We start from the raw sequence: 22,945 nt of genomic DNA, 5'->3' as shown, positions 1-22,945 counted from the left end.
TTAAAAAAATAAATAAAAAAAATACAAATATAAAAACAGAAGCCTAACACAACCCTCTCAATTTACAGTACTGTCTCCCCATATTTCTAGAGTATGCATGCAGAGGTGGTGGAACCACTTAAAGAGTGGGGGCACATTAATCTTTGCTGCATATAATTATGCTACTGATATGCACAATACAGATAGTTATAGATAGTTGTGTTCAGATAGGCACCAAGTAGTGCTATAAATAAAGGAGGTAAAAAGATGTGTGATAAAAGGAGCAAAAGGCCACATCAAGGACATAACACTTCACTAGTTATTACAGCATACACGCTGAAAAACATACACAGTAAATTCTGTAGAGTAAATATGATTCTATTTAAAGTGGGACCAAATAGACTCGGTTTTAGAGTAATATTTACACTTGGAAGAGAGTAAAAAAAGAATACAAACTAAGAGACTCAAGGTAGGAACAAACTCACAGTCTTCAGCTTTGGAGGACAGCCGATCGACTACCTGAGTCACGCAGCTCCTGCTTTCTGCTAGTAATATCGCTCATGTCAGCTGCAGCTGATTCCATGAGTGCATGGAATCTTCCTCCGAGACCAAAAATGATGTCTGTGATCTTCTGGCAAACAGTAGGAGGGGCATAGCTCAGGTGGTAGTGTGGCAGTCTTCCAAGCTGAAGGTCATGAGTTCATTCATCAACCCTTGAGTGAGATTTTTTTTTTTTTTTTTTACTCTCTTCCTGGTATAAATCTTAGTTTACTCTAAAACTGAGACTATATGGTGCCTATCTGAATAGAGTCAAATGTACTCTATATAGAATCCAATTTACACTACAGAATTTACTGTTTGGCATTAGTGTATGGTTGGATTCCAATTGGATAAAATAAAAATGTTAGGACCCAGACGCAGACAAAACACGGTTGAAAATATACAAAAATACAAAGAAATAACAGAGCAGGGATGGATTGAGATGGCCTCGAAAAAAAAGCACTTGACGGAGAAACCTTGATTAAGAACCATGAGTGGGATGGATGGAGGGAAACCTCGATTGAGACAGCAGGGCTGGATGCAATGGAAGCAGCCTTGAACACATGGAAGAACAGCTTGCATTGGAAGAAAGTTTGCATGGAAGAGTAGGGATAAGAAACTTTGACAGGCTGAGAGAAAACCTCTCCTAAGGAACCTCGACGTACTGACTAAAGTGCCATTCATTAACTCTTGCTAATGCAATGCATAATCCTATATGACAAAATAAAATACAAGCGACTCATCATAAGGCATTGACCACATTATCATCATAAGGAAATTTGCGTAGACTAGGCACACTATGAGTGGATAAAATATCACAAATTATCATCCTAAGGGACATAGTAACTGCAAAAGCAACTGACATCAAAATTATAATTATTCACAATGACCCCGGTCCCCATGACTTAACCAAACAGTCAAAATAACAATAAATGTCCATGGTCTCAAAATGCCTCCACACAGTAAGCATGAAGCAGAGATTCAAAACCAAAAGCTCTTAAATGTGTGGCAGACGTGCTAAACACTCTTTCGCCATGCTCTCAAGAGAAGTAATATATTGCTCCATTGAAAGTATTTGCAAACTAATGACACTGAGTTCAAGGGTATCTTTGCAAAACAAATGTCTTTATGCAGGGACATTTATGTATGTTTATTTCAGCATCAGAATCACTAATTTGCCCAACTCAAACACCCACACAATTATTGATTACAAAGTAAAAAAAAAAAAAAGTGTTTTATTATTCCAGTTTTCAACAAATTACTCTTGTATTTCTTTTATCAATTTACAGTGATCATTTACCTTGATCATCCATTTTCTGTCGTGCTTGTCCTCATTTAGGTTGCGGGTAACTGGAGCTCAACTATGACTGGACTGGTCGCCAGCCAATTGTAGAAGCTGCCACTTAGAGCCTGGTTTTCTAAGATCTCAAAAAGCAGCTGCCGAATTGTGTGTTCACTCTAACAGACTGTGCACGCTCTTGGTGTTGCATGTGATGTACTATGATTGTGATCTTTTCCAAAGATCCCAATTAACAAGTTAAAAGATATGTGTACTCACTAACAGACTGAATGCACTGTTGGCAACAGGTATAATAGTGTGGATGGAGCCGCATTAAAAGAGGTTTTTGTGCTTTGGGGAGTGCTGGTACGTTTCACCATAGAACATTTGGGAGAACATCTGCAAATTAAGTTTAAAGGAATGGAATTTTAAGTTTCATATATATGTAAAAATGCCCTGCGATTGGCTGGCAACCAGTCCAGGGTGTCCGCCGCCTACTGCCCAGAGCCAGCTGAGATAGGCGCCAGCACCCCCCGCGACCCTTGTGAGGAATAAGCGGGCAAGAAAATGGATGGATATATATGTATAAAATAAAGATGTACTTGTAATATCATGGTGGATGACTGGTTAGCACGTCCGCCTCCCTGTGCTGAAGACGCAAGATTGAGTCCAGGCTCCGGCCCTCCTGGGTGGAGTTTGCATGTTCGCCCCATGCCTGCGTGGGTCTTCTCCGGGTACTCCGGTCTCCTCCCACATTCCAAAGACATGCATGGCTCGGAAATTGTCCCTAGGTTTGTTTGTGAGTGTGGATGGTTGTTCGTCTCTGTGCGCCCTGCAATTGGCTGGCAACCAGTTCAGGGTGTACCCCGCTTACTGCCCGAAGCCAGCTGGGATAGGCTCCACCCCCGCAACCTTTGTGAGGAGGAACTGGTTAAGAAAATGGATGGATGGATGGATGGATGGATGGATGGATGGATTGTATTATCATTCCCCTAGATGGCAATACCATTCACCACTAGATGGCATTAGTGACATGTTACGCTGGTTCTTATACAGTACTGCCCTATACTAAAACATAAGTCTAACAATATTTTGCTTAGTTGGAATGACATCCTGGACAAACCTCGCACCTCAATAATAGTAATTTTGAGGGAGATGATTGCACCATAATTTTAGCTTTTGCTTTTGAGACAATTTAAAGATGCAAAATTAGCCAACTCAATTGACCTCAGGTTTGAAAACTCACACTATGTGCTGAGTTAATCTTTTCATACCCATTTTTGCACGCACAAACCCTTAGTAATTGAGGCTTTAGTGTTTCTAAATCTGTTTGGAAGATGGCTTCCCCATTGAGTCTGTGTATGTTCATGTTCATTGCACTCGTGTTCTCCTTTGCGGTCCATTCAAGGTACTGACATGTACCTCTTGAAAGCTTGCTTATTCTCACTGAATGCAGGGTGAGGACAACCATCGCTGAAGCAACGGCTCGGCCGAGAAGTGACCCTCCATGACTCCACTGCCTTCTCCAGGTCTTCTAGGATGTCTGGTACAATTGCTTGCTCAGCTAGGAAAATGATCATTTCCACAACTAACAGCAGAACCCAGCCTAAAGCCCCCAGCCAGTAAGAGGAGCCTAGGATGGACAAGTCCTGGTAGATTTCTTCAGAGTGCTGATAGGTGAAAATGGACCAGCTGAGTAGGAAGAAGAAACCTGCCAATGAAGGGGAAAACGAGTAAAAATCAGGAGGTCGAAAATGAATGTCTTTACGGCTTATCATTGGATGTTTACGAAATATTTTTTATGATAATGAACAGGGTAATGAAAAAATTCTATTTAAATACACACTACCCATTGAGGGTATGTAAATGCAGCATATTAAAGTGTTCTTGAATTTAACCCAAACCAACACAACAAAGTCTGTTTGGAGGTTAACAGAAAACAAAGTTATTTTTAGGACTTTGCTCAAAAAGTGCTATATTTAAAACGTGCACAACAACAAGAGAGCAACAATGTCCCACCAGATCTAACAGATAGATCACTTTTGTTCTCTTGTGTATTTAGAAAATCAAAATATCAACATTTATCCACGTTCTATATCTCTTAGCTTAAATTAAATTTTAGTATTCTGATTAATATTGTCTTTGTGGAATATGAGTTGTGCAGCAAAATCCAGCCTGTTTTTGTCAACCTCATATGGAGGCCATTGCCACTTGCTCTCAACTGAAAATGACCAAAATTGCTCAACGCTCACGCAACAGCCAATCATGGTTCACCTGTTTTCTGAAGCTGAGAGAACTTGTTACCTGAGCCCTGAGCAACTGTGATGTCATTTTCAGTCAACAGCAAGTGGCAATATGGCGTTCCTCTGATACAGCATTTGCTGCTTAACTCATATTCCACAAATTTAATATTAATCAGATGTTTAGAGTAGACTAGTGTGGTCACATACAACATATTAGCGTATTTGTATTTATTTTTTTTATTTTTTTTACGACTTCCCAATTACTTGGGTGCATTAGTTAAAAACTAACCTCTATTGTTCCCATATTTCCGACAGTGTTACTCAGTCATATGAAAGTAATCTTGGGCATGTAATGCCATTACCTGTAGATGACATTGTGAGAAGCAACAAGGTGGTGGGATACAGTGCCTGCCCTGCCATAAGCAGAGAGCGAGTGTTGGAGTAGGAGCGCACTGTCTCCGATGTCCAGCAGAGGGCGAAAACCAGCGAGAGAGCCCCTGTGCTCAAGGCCAACAGGAAGGACAGAGCCCCAAAAACTCTCTCTGCTTCCAGAGCTGCATCAGAACAGGCACAAAAATAAAAACAGGTCACTTTTAGTGGACCTTTCATCAAATGTCTGCTAGAAAAAGTTTGCTTTGTTGCTGTAAATGTTGTTCACTCTACATTTGTTGTTTGTTGTTTGTTTTTTTATACATAATTAATGTATGTATGTTAATCTGTCTATGCAAGCAGCATATAGGTGGAACAATTAAGATTAGATAGCACAACAGAATATAAGATCTAATGCTTTTAGTAGGTATCATTTCATATAGTCTAAGTGGTTATAATGCTGTGGTTGGTCTATCTTTTTTAAGTGTTTAATTAGATGTGGCATGTATTCAAAACACAAATTAGTGGCATCAATGTGGAACTGTTTGGAGCTGAACATGTTTGAGGAATCAGAACTAGGTAATACATCCTCCACTGCAACTGAATAGTTTACAAAAAAAAAAAAAAAATACCTAAATCAATGTGAGGTTTTCAACTACTCTCAAGCTGGTTCAGTGGTTCCACCAAATGTAAGCTTCAGTTGATAAAAAGAATGCATCTCTCAGAATAGGAGCAAGCTCAAACTTGTTTACTTATTCAGAAAAGGCTCTTCTGTTGGCATGTGGTGTAACTCCCTAAACCTGACTAGTAGTATTGCTTATTTTCAGCACAAAAGACAAATGTTTACGTTTGACACTGCCTTATATTTAAAACCATCGGACACCTTTGGGACTTCATGCTCACCATTGAAGATCACACCATCTTTGTCATGGTTAGCCTTTGTGTTATTCCACTCAGTCCAGAGTCCACCATCCTTTAACCAGAATGGTGTCCAGACGGCATAAGACACACACAGACAACCACTAAACCCCACACAACACTGCGAGAATCTGAAGCGACTGATTTTGTCGTTTAATTCTGGCAACCACATGTTTACAGTACACTAAGAGAGGGGAAACAGAAGTGACATTTTCAGGTTAACAGACTCTCAAACTTTACATTGTTTATCAAATACTACTCTGTATAATGATGTCAAATGATGATAAATGTACTCCTTACCTTTGTTCAAAGACAGATTAAAGCATCTCAGCCTTTCTCGAGTGTACCTATACTGTACAGTATTCAACACTTTGATTCATAAATTAATTTCTTTTGCAGCGCTCATCCCCCAGAACAACCCCTTCATCATACTCCGCCTACACTGAAGTGGAAACTCCCCCAGTTGTGGCATGTTCCTGTGACATCTCTGTGGCCCACCATCACACAGTGCAAGTGGCAGGCCTATTTGAGGAAGTAGAAGGTTGTGTGATTACTTTAAACACATTCAAAGAAAGTTTACAAATTGAAAAAAATAAGTCAGTAAGCTGTGCACTCATAGAAAGTGAAAGACAGAGAAACTTGGTTGGTGACAGAACAGTAAGAAAATCCACCACCCTCAACTGTTCAGTGTTTACCACAAATCGCTCCCCTTTGTCATTCAACTGTCACCCTCTTTGCTTTCCATTCATGAGGCAGAACTGCAACAGACCACACAAGGTTTAAGTTTTGTACAAGGTATCAAATCTGAAACGCATACAGTATATGTGGTGTTTTTTTTAATCCTCTATAGTTACATGATGAGATGACAAAATATCAAAATACAGTATCAAAATGGAAAACAGCATCGGGATACCGTTGTCTTTTAATTGATTAATCCACAATTTGGAAAGACCACAGCATTTTTTAGTTTTGATTTTCCAATAACATTTAGAAATTCCTTGCTTCCAACAGTATGAGAAAAGTGCAGAGAATGACTTTTTCTATTCAGGAATGACTGCCAAAATGCACAAAGCGATCATCATGCTTGGATGAGTTTGGTGTGGAAGAACTGAGGAGACCTGGTCTCAAGCTCATCAAGAAGTTTTTATTTTTTTTGAAGAACTATAACAGAGATTGTGAGAGAGTCTCTCTAGTCTTGCATCAGTCACTACATTTTTTTATGTCAACTGCTATAACTGCAGAAGGGGACTAAGTCCTCATAGGTACTCTATTGAAGTCACTGCTTGAATGGTGATGATATCAGATTGCCGGCTCTCCATGCAATGGGTTAAAGCTCCCCTTTATCTCCACCCGCAGCAACGTGGTTAAAACTAAAGGAGTTGACAGGAACACTTCAAGCCAGCTGCGAGAATGATTCGTTTAGGTTCTCAACGCCCCAGTTTTAGAGAGTCAGCCCAGTCTCGCTTCAAATAAAACCCCTCTTGAGTAACAACTCTGAAATAAGGATAAAATCACTCTTTTTACAGCGGCTCCTTCTCTAAATGATTGGTTGCACTTGTTAAGACCTAAATAATCTTAGCTGGATTTGTTAAACCCGCTCGGGCTTGTTACCTATTCTAGAATAAGCCGAAGTAACTTTAAAGGTTCAGGGAATAGCAGTTACCGATGGTAGGGTATAGTTGTTCGTTTGCTAAAAGTTCTATGTGGCTATTGGGAGTATGACTAAGATAGGGTTGAAAGTCAAAAGGTGAAATACAGAAGCGGACGGCTTGTTACTTATGTTTAATGTTTCAGTGTCTAATACTGCACTAATCCACCAAAGAGTTGTAGTAATCATCCATCCATCCATTTTCTTGACCGCTTATTCCTCACTATTTTTTTCCCTAAGTTTTCATATTCTTAATATAAATGTGGACAAAAATGTTAAACTAATAGAAATATGGCTGCATCTTTTAGTCACTGATAGTTATTTCATAATAATTCATAAAATTCAGTTAAAATTAAAAAGATGTACTCTATTGTAAAAAACAAGTGTGACATTGAATTGTGTTTTGGTTATTTTTCTGCCACAAGATGGCATAATTGCATTTGCAAGATGGTAACAGCTCAGTGTATTTTTCTTTTCATATTTAGAACTATCTAATCTTTAACATGAAGTAACTTGTGAAATTCTGCACATTTTTAAAATTGTAAAGTATAACTTGACACCAGTCTCCACACTTATATGCATTATTATTACATTTATTACTGCTAAATTTTGACGTGGACGTATCTGCTGCGTTGGACCAGAACTCGTGTCACAGAACACTGTCAGGGGTAAGTCAGTGCTGATCACACACACTGGAGGTGAGGATGAAATCGAGATTTATGTCAAAAAAGCCGAACTGTTCCTTTAAATGCAACCAGGTTCACATTACAAATGAGACTAATATATGAAAATTGGCTGTTTTGGTTTAATTACATTTGGTGTTTAATTCAGCATAGGCTACAAATATCACAACTATGGATGGATTGCAATGTGAAATCAGTCTCCCATCAAAACTGAACTTTAAGGCATCATTGAAGATATAAAGTCTGGTCTTAAACCCACCCAGTTCTTCCTGTCCTTCTCTCAACTAGAGCGCCTAAAACAACTACCTCCTGTTGAGTTTTCATGTTGAGCCTTTGCGCCATAAAGATAAAGTGACGAGGGATTCTTAAGTGCTGCCTGCTGTAATTTGGCAGCTACATCTTCGCCTGTGCATCCATAACTTTACTTTCTGGCTCGTGCCAACAGGGCTTTAAACACATCAAGAATCTCTGGGTCCTCCCCAGCAGACCGTTCTGGCGTGTTCTTTTCCAGCCAATCAGAGGAGCGGATTTGATGCTTGAGCGTACCAATCAGCGAGTCCAAGCTCTCTGCAGGCTGAGAGGCTTGGCAGTCCAGCAACAGAAACTCATCAGGGCCCAGCGAGCTTGTATCAGGAACAGAAATCGCCTTCTCCTTCAGCTGGTCTGATGACTTGCTCTGGGGGGATGATGTTGAATTTTCAATTGTGGCATTGTCTGAAGGTGCACTGTCCTCTTTCACTGGTCTCTTGCTCTCCTCACTGGCTTCTTTGACAATGGGGGAATCCCTGTTGATACTGCTTTCTTTGATTTCTTTTAAGGCCTCTCTGATTCTTTTCAGTCCTAAAACAATATCAACAAATACAACACACAACGAGTCAGAAATTAGTATTCAGTTAGCACAGAAACTGAGATCAAAGTAATATGAAATTAAGTAACACCAAAGCTATTCACTCATTTAGCTCACAGTTAAACGTTTGAGTGCTCATTTCATACATTTTCACCAGGAACTCCTTCAGCCTTAAAGCTTAAGATATAAACTTGACAGGGGCGACTCCCATGGGTAGCTTCTCTCGCATATTTTTCAGTAGCGAAGCAAGAAATCTCTTGAGCAAAAAAGGTATGCCTTTTTTGAAGAAATACATTTCTTCACCTGTAGAATACATCCTATACTAAAATGTACACAGCGCAAGTAAATTTGACAGTAAATTGATAACCTTGTATTAATGTAATGTTGCATTGTTAGCTACACTGCAATGCTAATAACTGAACAGTTATGAAATATTCACAGTTCAGCATTCAGTTGTTTTTTCCTTGTTTTAGTGCTTAGCCCAAAGCAGTAAATGTATCGATTAGCCTCCATCTGGTGGCATTTTGGTGCCAAAGAATTATGTTGAAGTGAGTTGATGAGCTGCATTTAGACATAAGTAGTACTTTGGCACCATCCTGTGGCATCGACAAGCAAATATAACCCCTTTTTTTTTTTTTTTTTCAATCCCTTACTTGCTGTTCACTATTCGTGGCTGGGTTTATAGCACCTTCTAATGTAATAACACCTGATAATGTAAACAAATTTGCACTTATCTTGATTAAAAATTATTTTCGCCAGTAATGTAAGAAAAAGAATTCTGACTGATTTTTTAATAACTTTATGAAAATGTAATACTTTATCACATTATTTGGGATTGATTATATTTTCACGTGGCTCTTCTTTCTCAAAACTGAATGTATAACTTGACAGATAATGTAATATACATGCTTAGTTTCAGTTCAAAGTTCTACATTTTGTGTTTTGAGAATCTAACACTGTTACAAACATTTACAGCAAAAAAAAAATTAAAATTTTGGTGTTAAATGTTTTAGTCCTCAAAGTGTATTTTTAACACTCTGATTTAAATAGAGGTGAGTGTTGGAGTGATTTGAATATTTAGCGTTAAACCAACTCGACAGAGTTACAGTAATCATAGTAAGCTCCACCCACTTGATTGGAACTGCTCTGTCTCAAAGACTTATTACAACATCAGTCAGATTTTGTATTACATTATTGGTGAAATTATTACATTATTGAATTTTGTTACATTTTTGATCAAATTAAGTGCATTTACATTTGTGTACATTTACAAGCATGTTTCCATTTTCAGGAAATTATTACATTATAGGATGCTACTGGGCTTGGTCCCCATTCCCTACGAACAGTGGTGGTTCACTTCTACAAAAAAATAAAAAAATAAAATACAACTGTATAGCTAATGACAGACCAAGTTGAAGGTGGTGCTGATGGTTGGAAAATACGATGCGAAACCAGCCAGGTATACAGCAGGAGAAGGCTTGCCCGCAACTCAATACAACTTTGTGTTTGAGGAAGCACTGCCACATCCACAACTCCTCCTCAAATGATGGGGCTCTGAGAAACTAGAAAAACAGACAAGAAAGTGACATCAGACCTCGCAAATACAACGATTTTAATGACAATGACTTGCCCCTTGCAATGCAATTACCTCTGCACAAATTAGCATTTGATTATCAACCCCAGCATCACAATGTGACCTTGGTCAAGTTACCTTCCTGAAGTCAGCCCAGACATACAAAGCAGCAGGCCTGTCCAGGTAGTCAATGTCCATTGTCTGCAACTCATTTGTCAGGTAGGAGTGAGCGGCTCTCAATCTGCGTCTGTTCTCAGGCAAAAACTCCTTGCTTATCCACTCTACAACATGACAGCGTGAAGCATCATTAGCTTCACAGCAGTAGTGTACATTGTGTGACAAATATTTGTGCAGCATGATTTGCAGCACAAACAAAAACTTCCCTCAGAAGAATTTAAAAGCACACATTTTGATCTGAACTATACAAGCTGATCTTCCACAGTCCACAGAATTACCAATTTTACAAAGAAAGCGCCACTCAATAAAGTGACTCTTTAGTTTGGTAAAGTCTGTTTTCCACTGTACTCGCGTTAATTTAGAAGATTTCAAATGCATCTGATCACCCATGACAGACTTGACTCATGATCAGAGACACCCTTGCCATCGAAGAAGCCTGCATTCGCATGCTGCATCGGCAAAAAGGCTGAAGCAAATGTATTCTAAATGTTAAGTCATATTCGTATAATTGGTGCTTTATAAAATGAATTTAAGTCTATGTAGTAGGGCTGCACAATATATCGAAAAAATATCTATATCGCGATATTGGCCCTTGCAATATGCATATCGCAAAGGCATGCAATAAGTTTTATATGGAATTTTATGCTTTTTATATGATGCTAACTAAAATGTGCATCGCCATTCAATAGTTGAAAATTATCAAGACATAATTACAATTAATTAACTAAGATTACATTAAGGTTGCTTATTTTACCACATGAAAAATGTTTTTCTTTCATTAGGTAATAAAAATGAAATTTCTTTAGGTACATGTTAAATATCGCAATAATATCGATATCGCTATGTTCAGCAAGTATATCGCATATCGCATGTTTTTCCAATATCGTGCAGCCCTACTATGTAGTACATTATTTCTACGTCAAAATATTATTTAAGTTATTAGCATATTTGTGAGGTAGTTAGCTATCTAAACAAATAAGTGTGTGCTGTCCTGAAAAAAAAAAAAAAAAAGTTAGCTATGGTTCAAACTCAAAAGCTTGACTCTCATACAAGCAATTTAAAAGGAAAACAAAGTAACATTTTCTTAATGTCTCCTGGAAGGTCACACAAAATTACCATGTTTTGTGCAATAAAGGATAATCTTCCAATGCAGCCAAGTAACATTTAGGTTAAAACTACAACAGCATCTTTTCTACCAGGCATTGAAGTATACCTCTGTCTTGAAGAAGTTGTGCAACCTGGTGCTGAGTTGTCCCAGAGATACCATGGAATGAGCCCAATTTAGCCAAAGCCTCCACAAGGTCTTGGTTCTCAGTATAAAGAGTCCCTATTCTGTTTCCAGCCATTGCAAAGTCCTGGGAAGGGCAAGATGAAGTCAACAAGTGAAACAGCGCTAACAGCAAATCTTGTGCAAGGAAAAGCTGAGAATTTACAGCTCTTTCAGGAGCCATAAAAAAAAAAAAAAAGTCCCACACATAATGCGGTACAGCGCAGCACGTACCTTGGTCAGCCCCCACATTATATGTGTCCTCTGTGGGTCGGGCAAACTGAAATAAGGGCACATCATTAGCAGTTAAGAGGCGATCTTCAGCCATAATTATCATGATAGAGGGTGTACATGAGTAATAAGAGGATAGGTTAACGCTGTACCTTTCCAGACTGAGGACACTGTGAAATGTTACTGATTCATCAAACACTGTCAGCATGTACACTTCATCAATGATGACATGGAGGTCATTTCTGAAATAACAGACAGATATATTTAGCGCAACATAACATATGTAGAGCAAAATGTATAACTGTAAATTAAGGTTACAGCAGCTGAGAAACGGTGAAGGTCCGCAGTGGCTATTCTGCTACTAGAACCATTTACAAAACAGCAATTTAGGGCCTTCCTGATCACAGTGCTGCACTTGACAATATGCAGATTCTAAAGAAGGCTGTTAAAACACCATAAAGAACACTTGTCATATGACAAGAGGCTCTCAACCGTAAAATGTCAAGAGCTATATATGATGTTTTGGCAAGCTGCAGGACTGCAAACCAGGAGGATTACATGAAATGTCAAGTTGTGTAATCTTCTCTCCGTCCATGCATCCATCCATCTTCTATACCACCTAACCTAATTCCAACATAATTATTTTTTTAAAATAAATTCATAAAACAGGCCTGGACAAAAGGGCAACCCTTAGAAAACCATAAGGACGTGTTCAACCAATGTGTCTTCTGATTAGCATCACATCAGGCATGAAAACTTTGCCAAACATAACATGCGAGTTGCTCGCTGTCGACTACCGACTTATAGGGACTAAGCAGAAAGTAAAATGAAAAGAAAAAGTATTTTCTGTAGATTTTTTTTAATCTGTTTTTTCGTTCCAATGCATTTCAGTGGCTCTCAATTATACACAGATTTTTCCTACCCCCTGCAATAGTGGCATTCTACTGTAAGATTTTAAGTTGTAATATAACCATTCAGCACTAGTTGGCAGACATGGCTTTGTTGAACTTGCATTAAGTCTTATACTGCACTGAAACATGAGTTGGCCTTATATTAGGAATAGACCGATTATCGGCCGGGGAGATTATCGGTACCGATATTTAGCATCTTGCCAAATATCTGCATCGGCCATTTTTTTAAATCATAAAGCTGGTATCTCACCGAGCAGTGAATACTTGCGAACATAGCGAATTTGGGGTTTTCATCAGGACTTGTAAGATGTTCACAGACAGTTTTTATTTGTCGTAAGCACATTTGGAACATATTCAGACAATTTTTCACTGCGAAGCTCTTTTGAAACGTTTTACGAAGCCTAACAAAAACCCCAAATGAGCTGAATTCACATGCAGTTGTCACTCAGTGAGATGCAGGGAACTTTTCATTTATGGATCACTTTTTAATATAAATAAATAAATAAATAAAGTTGAAATTTTAGAAAACTAATTACAGTAAAAATCGTTAGTACTCTATTTACTTGCTTTTATATTTTTATTTACCATATTATTTTTTTTTATTTATCTTAACACATGCTAATGACCATGGAAGCTCCCTGCAATTTTTGCTATAATTTTTTTTAAACAAATCTGTCAATATAATTTAAAAGACAGTTGTTGTTTTTTCTATTTTACTGCAAATGAATATTGGCGTGAAATATCGGTTATTGGCCTCCTTGACTACTAATAATCTGTAGCGGTATTGCCCTCGAAAAAAACATATCTGTCTATCACTACATAATATATATATTTTTTTTAATGACATGCAGGACGAATATAGACGAAACATGCCATCTGGAGAAAGCACCCTTCAAACCTGAGCCAACTGAAGCAGTTTGCTTATGAAGCATGGCCAAAATATCTGTTGAGAAATACAGAAACCTCATTGAAAGTTGATTAGACTTAAAGTGAGATCACCAAAATAAGTTAAGGGTACCATCCTTTTTGTCCAGGCTTGTTTATTTATTTTGTTAGATTCAATTTATTTCTGGGACCACTGTGTTATTCTTTCATAAACAGGTAGGTCCCAACAATTATGTCTGTGTCGGTCGCATTATTGGTTGAAAAAAAGTTTTGTTAAAAAAAAAAAATAATAATAATAATAAATATTAAATAAATCACAAAAACCTGGCATTTCCGCAAGGGTGTGTTGACTTTCTATATCCGCTGTACATTATATTTGGTTACATGCTACGTTATGCTTTACCACAGCATGTGTTAACAGAGGGGCAAAACACACCTTTTGGCAAACTCCAAGAAGGAAAGCACCTCCTTTGGGGTGTAGACGTCAGCAAGAGGATTGTGGGGGTTCACCAGTATAATAGCTCGAATGTTCGCCCCCTATTTCAAAAATGAACAGGTGCTCATCAATGAAACAGGATCTCGGGAGATTTTTTTTTAACTGCTTTCAGAACTTCAAGAATTTATTTTACTTTTCAGATATATTGACACATGCATGGATTACCTCTTGCTTTGCCCTTTGTATACCTTCCTCCAGTTTGCTCACGGTGAGGTGAAAAAGTCGACCATCTTTGTCACTATCCTATAAAAGTTTTTCAAAATAAGAATGCAGGTCTCAACACTAAGAGAAAGCTTGCTGAGTAACATCGACTCATGCACCATAAGCTAAAGCACAACACGACAAAGAGTGCTACTGAATGTAAATGATCAAGGCAGTACAAGGGACCCCGATGTTTGCAAGGGTAGGGACGGAGCCTAACTGCGAAGAGGGAACATTTGTGAATAATTGATGCTCCCTTGCAACTGCAATGGGAAAAAAATGCAAGGTACACAAGTGGTGGATCGTGTTGGGGCTAATATTTGAATAGGTGAATTTGCAAATGCTGTACCCCAAATATTCGGGGGTCCACTGTATGTCTACTGTTTATATGAAGCTAATAAATCCAAGACGTATGTTTTTACCTCACAGTCGAGAGGAACATGAAACAACTTGACATCGCTATACAACTGCACGCCCTCAGTAATAGCGCCATAGAAAGGGCTCGGAATGAGAATGGCATCTGCAAAAAGACAAAAAAAAAAAGAAAATTCTGTTTTGATAGACAATGCAACTCAGAGATGGAACGTGGAAACATTCTCTAATAAACTGAAATATGTATTAGGGCTGCACAATAAATCGAAAAAAATATTGTCACAGCGATAATGGCACATGCAATATATGCGTATCGCAAAGGCGTGCAATAAATTCATATGAATTGTATGCTTTTACCTGATTTTGACCAATCAGATGCTACCTTAATTAAATGTGCATTGCCATCCAATCAGAGAAAAGTATCAAGGGTATTACTAACACAAAATTAATTAACTATAAATATGGTGAGTCTTCTTACTGATCTGCATGAAAAAGAATATTTCATTAGATAATAAAGATGGCATTTCTTAAGGTACATGTTAAATATTGCAATAATATCGATATTGCAATACTGTATCATGTTTTTCCAATATTGCGCAGCCCTAATATCTAAATTGCATGCTCAAATCAAAATTATTATGCTAACGTTAGCTATCGGAAAATTGCGTAATAACACTAAATAGCCATCAGCTTGATAGTTCGCCCTACCATACTAATCCGACCTGCAACGCAACACTCAAAAGTTGTGTGCTTTCTTGTTTACGAGTGCATCGCGGGAAGGAAGGGAGTGAGGGAGGGGGACCGCAGCGTTTGTGTGCGTATACGATAAAGAAGGTAAGATCACAACCCCCGTCTGCTGTAAACATACTTGAGAAACGTTAGTGCTGTATAAGAAAAGAGAGAGACGAGAGAGAGAGAGAGAGAGAGACGAGAGAGACAGAGAGACAGAGAGAGAGACAAACAGACAGACAGACAGAGAGAGAGACAGAGAGAGAGAGAGAGAGAGAGAGAGAGAAAACAATGTAATTCAGTCCAACTGCGGGCGCCTGAGACATCTGGATTTCACAAGGATATGCGCTCATCCTCATGGGAAATGTGGTTCTTATTCAGGAGAAAACAATACCGCTTTTGTCCATATGGTGCCGCCATAATCAACAAAAACAATCCTGAGAAGCATTGCTTTAACGGGGAGCCAAACCTGAAGCCTAGTTTACAGTCCTGCGTTTGCTCTTGCGTTATATGTACATTTGGGGACTTACCTTTTGGGTCACAAATGACCGCTGCAATGCACGAAAAGAGGGCACTGCATCCATTCATCACCACAACCTGAATATGAACACAAATGAACAAAGTTACCAAGCTGAATGGCGAATTGGCCAATCAAGTAATTCAAATTATCTGAATTAGCAACATCAGCAGTATAAAAATAAGTGTGGCGGCTGTGGCCCCGTTTTTTATTTTTTTTATTTTTTATTTTATTTTTTTTAAATTAGTTGGAGAATTGCCTAAAGCCTGAACACCCAGTAGGGGGTGATTCTGTTCATTAAAATTACACCAATACCAATTTTCTCATTAAGTGTTGGTCTCATTCACTAGTTTGCCACTCTGCCATATTTAGAGGAAAAAGCCAATAAGGCATGTTATAGTTTTAAGTATATCCATCAACATCAAACTAAGAAACCTAAACAAAGCTGCCCAAAAATAATTATGGTACAACTAGTTGTTGGTGAGACATGGCTATTTACGTCTGCAAGTCTAGTCTTGTTCTCAGTGTGGTGCAACAAAAATAAACAATGTATATTGAATTTCCCATCAGGGAATACAATTTGGAATTTAACTGTGAGTGGATGCCATTCTGCTTTATGTGGATTGCTGAGGTACTCCTAAGCAAGACACACAAGAATACTGTGTGTAAAAAAGTGCATCTCTCTGGATTTCGTGGAGGTCCGGACTGTCAATGTTTGACTATCTTCTGCACAATGTGTATGCACGCAAAAACACTTTCTGACTTTCCTCATCAACGAATGTATGGTGAATTATTTTTCCCAATCCATTACTGTTAGACTGCTCGACTAATGAATTGTCAACTGTCTTTTTTTGTCATACAAAGTCAGCAAATTATTAAACATTGCATAAAATTACTTGACTACAAAAAAATGTTTAAGTTATAATAATGAATGATATGGTTACCTCGCTATGACAAAAATCCATATACTCTATTAATGGCATGTGACCACTGAAATATGCTGTTGCTCATATAAAATTGCAAATAAATACATTAACTATGACACTGTTTAATTTATCACAGCTTGACTCAAAACAATCCTTAGCAACCATGCAAATACAAGTAAAAGGGCTGTTGTGCAGGAAATGCAATATATTAGACATGCATATTAAGTCACTGCAAATGTGATGAAATCCTGGCAAAATTGAGCATCTAACCAGCAACCATTAGATTTTGAGGTAAATTTGACTCACATTGTCAGCTTCCAATTGCTTTGGAGAACAGCAATAGTAAGTTAGAAACTTGGCAACCACTTCTCTCAGGCTGAAAGAACAAGATTGAAAAATAATTATTTGGAAATTGTTATTTTTTTGCATTCAAAATAGAGGCAACTTACAATGCATGTCCCCTCCAGTCACCATACTGCAACAGTGCTGGGTCAACATGCAGCATGTCAGATTGGGTCAACTGCAGTAGAAAGTGAAATTCTACTTATATTGCATGAAAATGAATCAAAATATAAAAACATATTGGATAGAACCACACTCAGCACATATTAATTACCCTCTTATGAAGAAGATCATAGCAGAGCTTGTTCTCGCTTGTGCCCATATTGACGACACCCTGGGGCATGCATGGGGCACAGAGAGGCAGCTGTAATCACTTTTGTGTTGATGAAACCTACCCGCCAAATGTTACCGGTAATGGAAAAACTGACTCACATTTGGATTGTCTATGTCATATCTGTTTGCTTCATAATGAGCAAAGCCTTCCTGGAGAATGCCTTGTTGCCGCCGAATGCTGTTCCCACGTTTGGACAGGTACACGCTGGTCTCAAGAGACTTCACACATCTCGCAGTTGCCCAAGCACTCTCCGATGTGCAGGTCTTGACTGATGGGCCCAGCCCCGACTTGATTGTCTCCGTAGTGGAAACAGAGTGTGCGTGTGTATGTGGTGGGGATGAGGACGGCACAGGGGAGGCAGTTGATGTCGCCAGTAAAGCTGACTGATGATCTAGCAGTGAGACGGGGGTGTTAGTGGGTGCAGCTTCCGTGGTCACGGCACCCCGTCTGACTGCAGTTAACGCCCCAGTAAGCATGCTGAACAGGTGCAGCTCATGGCGACGCTCCTGTTCAGCTCTCCTCTCTTCTCGCTGCTGCCTCCGCTCGTCAGCTTGCAACTCCTTCTCGAGACGGGCCTCCTCCCAGGAGAGGAGGCGATCTTCAGCACACTGCTGCCACATGAGCAAGCCTGTAAGAGCTTTGTGGAGGGGCCCCTGACTGCAACACTTTCCACCTCCGTGGCCACACGTGGTTTTGCCTGCCTTACGACGTCTCCTCTGTTTTAATGCAGGAGGGGATCGGAGGCCCTCCCTTGATGTGTCATGTGGCACAGGAACGTTGCCTAACTGGGAAGCAGATGCATCAATGTTCAGGTCAGTTAAACCTGCGGATATGAGAAAAGCATGAGATGAGATGATTGCACAGTGACATTCCAACTATCCATATGTGTGACAATATTTCTACTTCTCAACAGGATGTGAGTATAAATTAGGGTTGGGTATTGCCGCCAACCTCACGATACGATACGTATCACGATACATATGTATCCCAAATAAGACACATTTTATTTATTTTTTTAAACAAAATATAGGAAAATAGGTATACTGAGACACGTGCCATGTTAAGTTTATCAATAAATACATGTTGACATTCTTCCTCTGCTTTCATTTTTCTTATCAAGACACAGTGTCCAATCACCGGTGAGCTATTTTTGCATTAATTAAAGGCAATTAACTTCAAAGACGCTGCTGGTTTGATTTTTTAGGTACAATGCAAGCCGCAAAGGCAAACGTGAACTGCCGATTTAAAGTTAACGAGCAATATCGATTCTGACGCCTGCGTATCAATTAGGGGTGTTAAAAAAAAAATCAATTCGGCGATATATCGCGATACTACATCGCGCGATTCTCGAATCGATTCAATAATAGGCAAAATCGATTTTTTTTTTTTTTTTTTTTTTTTTTTTTTAGGATTCACACCTTAAGCATGGAAGAATGTTATATGAACGGAACATTAAGCCATAATATTTTATTTTAATGCTGTTTAAACATGAAACAGATTACAACCTCTATAAGACTGAAATTTCAGAGAAATAAATAATACATTTTCATATAAATCTTACACTCTACAAGCTTACTGATTAGTATTTTCTAAATTTGAATTAAAAAAAATCGCAACAATTGACTTATAAATTCGTATCGGGATTAATCGGTATCGAATCGAATCGTGACCTGTGAATCGTGATACGAATCGAATCGTCAGGTACGAGGCAATTCACACCCCTAGTATCAATACGTGTATTGTGATGGGGCCCGCAACGATATATTGCCGTATCGATTTTTTGAGCACACCCCTAGTATAGTTATGTGCAACGCGAGTGGGGGAAAACAAACACAAAAATTTGCTTCTTCGCACCCTCGCTTGAGTTGGGAAATTTAAACTGTAAGACACAAATTGTCATTGCGAATGTACTTGCTACGTCACACACAAGTCAAAAAATGGAGGACAGAGTAGTCATTGTGGTCTGTGGGCACCCTGAGCTTTACAACACAGAAACCTTCCAATACAGGGAAAAACGAGAAGCTTGGAGAATGGTGAGCGAAGAAGTTGGCCTATCTGTTAAGTGCATTTCATTGTTTTCAGCTGTTGAACTGTCAAGTCAAGTTTATTTGTTTAGCTCTGACAACAGAAGTCAACCCAAAACTTATCTTTACAATATGTTCAATGTAGGTCCACTAGTCTATTTCTGATTGATTGTGGAATATGAGCCAAGTAGCAAAATGCACCCGTTTTTATCCATCACATGGGGCAGCCATTTTTTTTTTTTAATTGACTTTTATACAATTTACAACAAAATCTGTCTATTTTGCCACTGGTCACTCTCTGAGATGGATGAAAATGGATTGATTTTGATACTGAATTCATATCCACAAACACAAAATTAATCAGAATGCCATATTTAGAATAGTGGGAGCGCATACAACATAAATATTGCATTATCTTTTATGGGACATAGAGAAATGTATATTTCATTTGTTTAAAATACTGCAAGTGGCAATAATGTGTAACCCTGTCTCTTGAAAAAATAATACACTGCTGGTAATAAAAAAAAAAAAAAAAAAAAAAAAAAAAAACACAACCTGAAGGGGAACTTCTTGAATGAGCAGAATTGTCTCCTTGACCGTGCGTGTCCTCTGTTCCCAGTAAAGATTGTCCATCGGTTTCCTGTTCATCTCCTGATCTGTAAGACAGATCTGGTTGCGCAACATCGGTGTTCAAACTAATTTCCTCACCATCCTCACATTTTACATCCAGTGGATCAGCAGTTTTTGGGGGCTGACCAAACAGAAACCCACCTGAAGAAGCTGGACCAAAGGAGCCTAGTGAGGAATTCCCCTGCAAGAAAGAGTCACTTCCACCTGGGCTCTCAAACAATTGCTGGGCAGCAAATGTTCCACCCAGAGTGGAGTACGTAGTAGCCGGCCGGTTAGCTACGACCCGATCCATCACGTCGTAAAATTTCCAAGATCTCAGTTTGTGGTTGTCCTTAATGCGGCGATACTCCAGCTTCATCTTTTTAATCTTCTCCCTGCATTGGTCGCCTGTACGGTACATGCCCTTTTCGCGCAGAATGAGTGCGATGCGGTCAAACACGCGCTGGTTGCGCAATGAACTTTCCAATTCTATCTGGACGGACTCGTCGGACCAAAGCTGGAGCAGCTCCACAATCTCTTGGTCGGTCCAGTTGCTGCCCCGCTCGTGCCTCCTGCAACGGGGGTCCATTCTTCCTCTGGCTGGTGATTACGTGATGTTACCTGAAACACTGTAAAAAAGAATCACCATGATAAAAATTATCATCACACAAGAAATGAGATACGCAAACCACACAAGTTGACAAGGACTTTTTTTTTTATATCACTACTTGTGTCATTAGTTGACAGTTTGTACACCTTTTTTTTTTTTTTATCAATAGCTTTCTCTCTTCTCTTTTCTAAACCATGGTTTAAGCGATAGAGCTAACCAATTATTTTTTTTTGATGAAATTTTAATTCCATAAACATTTTACTTTTTATTCAGTTTACTCTGAGTTTCTGAAGGACCTTTTTTTACCCAGCATAAATAATCAAACCTTTGAATTTCAATACAAACGAAAGTTACACTTACTCCGTTACACAAAAGATTATTATTTCAAATTGACAGTGCAAAAAATGCACAAAAACATGATTCAGTTGTTACTTGTATAGGAGAAAATATTGATGCACAGGCATATTTTGTTTAGTCTGACGCACACTAGTGCAGTGTTAGGAAAAGGGAGAGGTGAAACTACACACTGGCTGCGGGTGATCTGCAACGATAGGCATTGATCGACATGTGGCAATCATTTCTATAAAAATCAGCCCATTATGATCGGTGACTGATGTTCTAATTTACACATATTAATGTCTTCATGTGTACCTGGCGATGCAGTTTAAATTAGCTGCAGGTACATGGTAATCTGAAAAACGGTTCTTTTTTAAGAAATTAAATCATTACTAGGCAATGTGCTTGAGCGTTACACGCGGTGTAAGGCTCGGTAAACATTTCCCAAATAGTTGACAAATCCCCTTCAAAAAAGGTGGAAAAAGACGCGTTTTGTATTGTTTAACTCACCTGATTCGTTGCTGGTCTGCACGTCAAAGAGGTGTTGGACCATACAGACTCATTTGCACGATATAATTCTGTTTGGGTGTGTTCTTGCGCGGAGCCAACTAGTCATTTATTTTTAACAAAATTAAGCCTGATCTTAGATCGCTCGTCTCACACTCGCGCGCGCATACACTTTATTTACGCTTTAGTCTTCCTAATTATTATCACGCCAAATATCCTTTTTTTTTCTAAACTTAAAGAAGTACTATTTTCCAATAACTTTTCAATGACCTGTAAATGCATTTTCATTTTCCATAATTAAATACGTTTTGCACGATCATTTCCTTTCTCACCATAAATCAAAACGGCACGTCTTCGAAGTACATGCTCATCTTCTCCTGAAACGAGACGTCTATATTCTTATAGGAATCGTGACATATGGCACGTGATTTGGAGCTGTTTGTATCATTGTTTACTGTCTGGAGTGTGTGACAACACGACACGCCAACTAAAACGAAACTACATCCGGGTCAACTGCACATGGGTGTAGCTTATTCCGGGATAACAGTCCCGTGATAACAGAGAACGGCGTTGGCACGCTTTCGAGTCCAAGAGTTGAACCAGTCCTGTTTTAGAGCGCCCTCTACTAAAAATGACTGACTTAAGTTAACTGTCGTTTATATATACATCCACAAGATGACGCTATCATACTGCAGTACAAATGAGAGCTTTTCTTGTGCGTGTACGTGCGTGTATGTGTATGTCCTGATAGATTTCACACTGTTTTATGGCAAAAAAAAAAAAGAAAAGAAAAAGGAAATAAAGAAAAAAAGTGCCATGCTAAAGAGTGTTAAATTAAATGTTTTATGCTTTCATTATGTACGTTGAATCAATGTATCAATTTATACGTCTCCTTGTTGGATATAAAACGCATTGCTAGGCTTTATCTGTCCTTTGGTTGATGGTATAGAGAGAGTGGGAATATTAGAACGTATTAGTATTCAGTTTATTATTGTATCACTTGTATGTCTATCCTCACATTCAAAACCACACAGACACTAAACATACAGTATTGATGGACTTCATTCTAGAACAGGGGTGGCGAGATCCGGTCCTCGAGGGCCGCAGTCCTGCAGGTTTTGGATATTCCCCTTCTTCAACACAGCTGATTCATGATCAGCTCATCAGTAAGCTCTGCAGAAGCCTGACAACGAGCCTGTTAATTGATATCAGCTGCACTTCGAATAGGGAAATCTATAAAACCTGCAGGACTCCGGCCCTCGAGGACTGCAGTTTGCCACCCCTGTTCTAGAAGGACATCTTCATTATGAATTACCTACATGATTTGCTTAATTTCACTATATGAGGAAATAAGGTCAGGGAGAGCCTTTTTATTATTATTATTATCATTAT

General features: G+C 38.8%; 2 protein-coding genes across 4 annotated transcripts; both read right to left on the bottom strand.

The window, feature by feature from the left end:
• Nucleotides 1-1,623: 1,623 nt before the first annotated feature.
• On the bottom strand, nucleotides 1,624-6,291 carry LOC144015707 (uncharacterized). The gene is made up of 4 exons (XM_077515942.1): nucleotides 5,629-6,291; nucleotides 5,314-5,512; nucleotides 4,404-4,595; nucleotides 1,624-3,509 (listed from the first exon to the last, which is right to left on the bottom strand). The coding sequence occupies exons 2-4, from the start codon at nucleotides 5,498-5,500 to the stop codon at nucleotides 3,202-3,204; spliced, it is 687 nt and encodes a 228-aa protein (XP_077372068.1). The 5' UTR covers nucleotides 5,501-5,512; nucleotides 5,629-6,291; the 3' UTR covers nucleotides 1,624-3,201.
• A 161-nt stretch (nucleotides 6,292-6,452) lies between these two features.
• Nucleotides 6,453-22,078, bottom strand: accs (1-aminocyclopropane-1-carboxylate synthase homolog (Arabidopsis)(non-functional)). Of its 3 annotated transcripts, XM_077515941.1 has the most exons (17): nucleotides 21,886-22,078; nucleotides 20,263-20,729; nucleotides 20,047-20,160; nucleotides 17,566-18,290; nucleotides 17,408-17,467; nucleotides 17,241-17,311; nucleotides 17,098-17,167; nucleotides 15,879-15,945; nucleotides 14,670-14,767; nucleotides 14,212-14,289; nucleotides 13,987-14,087; nucleotides 11,907-11,996; nucleotides 11,758-11,803; nucleotides 11,470-11,611; nucleotides 10,218-10,360; nucleotides 9,915-10,068; nucleotides 6,453-8,499 (listed from the first exon to the last, which is right to left on the bottom strand). In XM_077515941.1, the coding sequence occupies exons 2-17, from the start codon at nucleotides 20,687-20,689 to the stop codon at nucleotides 8,081-8,083; spliced, it is 2,805 nt and encodes a 934-aa protein (XP_077372067.1). In that variant the 5' UTR covers nucleotides 20,690-20,729; nucleotides 21,886-22,078; the 3' UTR covers nucleotides 6,453-8,080. The 3 variants fall into 3 exon arrangements, with proteins under 3 accessions (XP_077372067.1, XP_077372066.1, XP_077372065.1); XM_077515940.1 differs by having other exon boundaries at nucleotides 20,047-20,729; nucleotides 21,557-22,078; XM_077515939.1 differs by having other exon boundaries at nucleotides 20,047-20,729.
• Nucleotides 22,079-22,945: the final 867 nt, after the last annotated feature.

This window comes from Festucalex cinctus, chromosome 3, assembly GCF_051991245.1.
Source record: "Festucalex cinctus isolate MCC-2025b chromosome 3, RoL_Fcin_1.0, whole genome shotgun sequence".
Taxonomy (NCBI): domain Eukaryota; kingdom Metazoa; phylum Chordata; class Actinopteri; order Syngnathiformes; family Syngnathidae; genus Festucalex; species Festucalex cinctus.
The sequence above is the reverse complement of the archived record's forward strand: the minus strand, read 5'-3'. Positions and strand labels throughout refer to the sequence as shown.

Coding starts and splice junctions, on each gene's coding strand:
- accs (XM_077515940.1), bottom strand. CDS start 20,689: ATGGACCCCCGTTGCAGGAGGCACGAGCGGGGCAGCAACTGGACCGAC. Junction 17,468..17,565: donor ATGACATAGACAATCCAAAT/GTGAGTCAGTTT, acceptor TGCATGCCCCAG/GGTGTCGTCAATATGGGCAC. Junction 10,361..11,469: donor ACAACTTCTTCAAGACAGAG/GTATACTTCAAT, acceptor GTCATGTTGTAG/AGTGGATAAGCAAGGAGTTT.
- LOC144015707 (XM_077515942.1), bottom strand. CDS start 5,500: ATGTGGTTGCCAGAATTAAACGACAAAATCAGTCGCTTCAGATTCTCG. Junction 4,596..5,313: donor AGATGGTGTGATCTTCAATG/GTGAGCATGAAG, acceptor GTTCTGATGCAG/CTCTGGAAGCAGAGAGAGTT. Junction 3,510..4,403: donor TCTCACAATGTCATCTACAG/GTAATGGCATTA, acceptor CTTCATTGGCAG/GTTTCTTCTTCCTACTCAGC.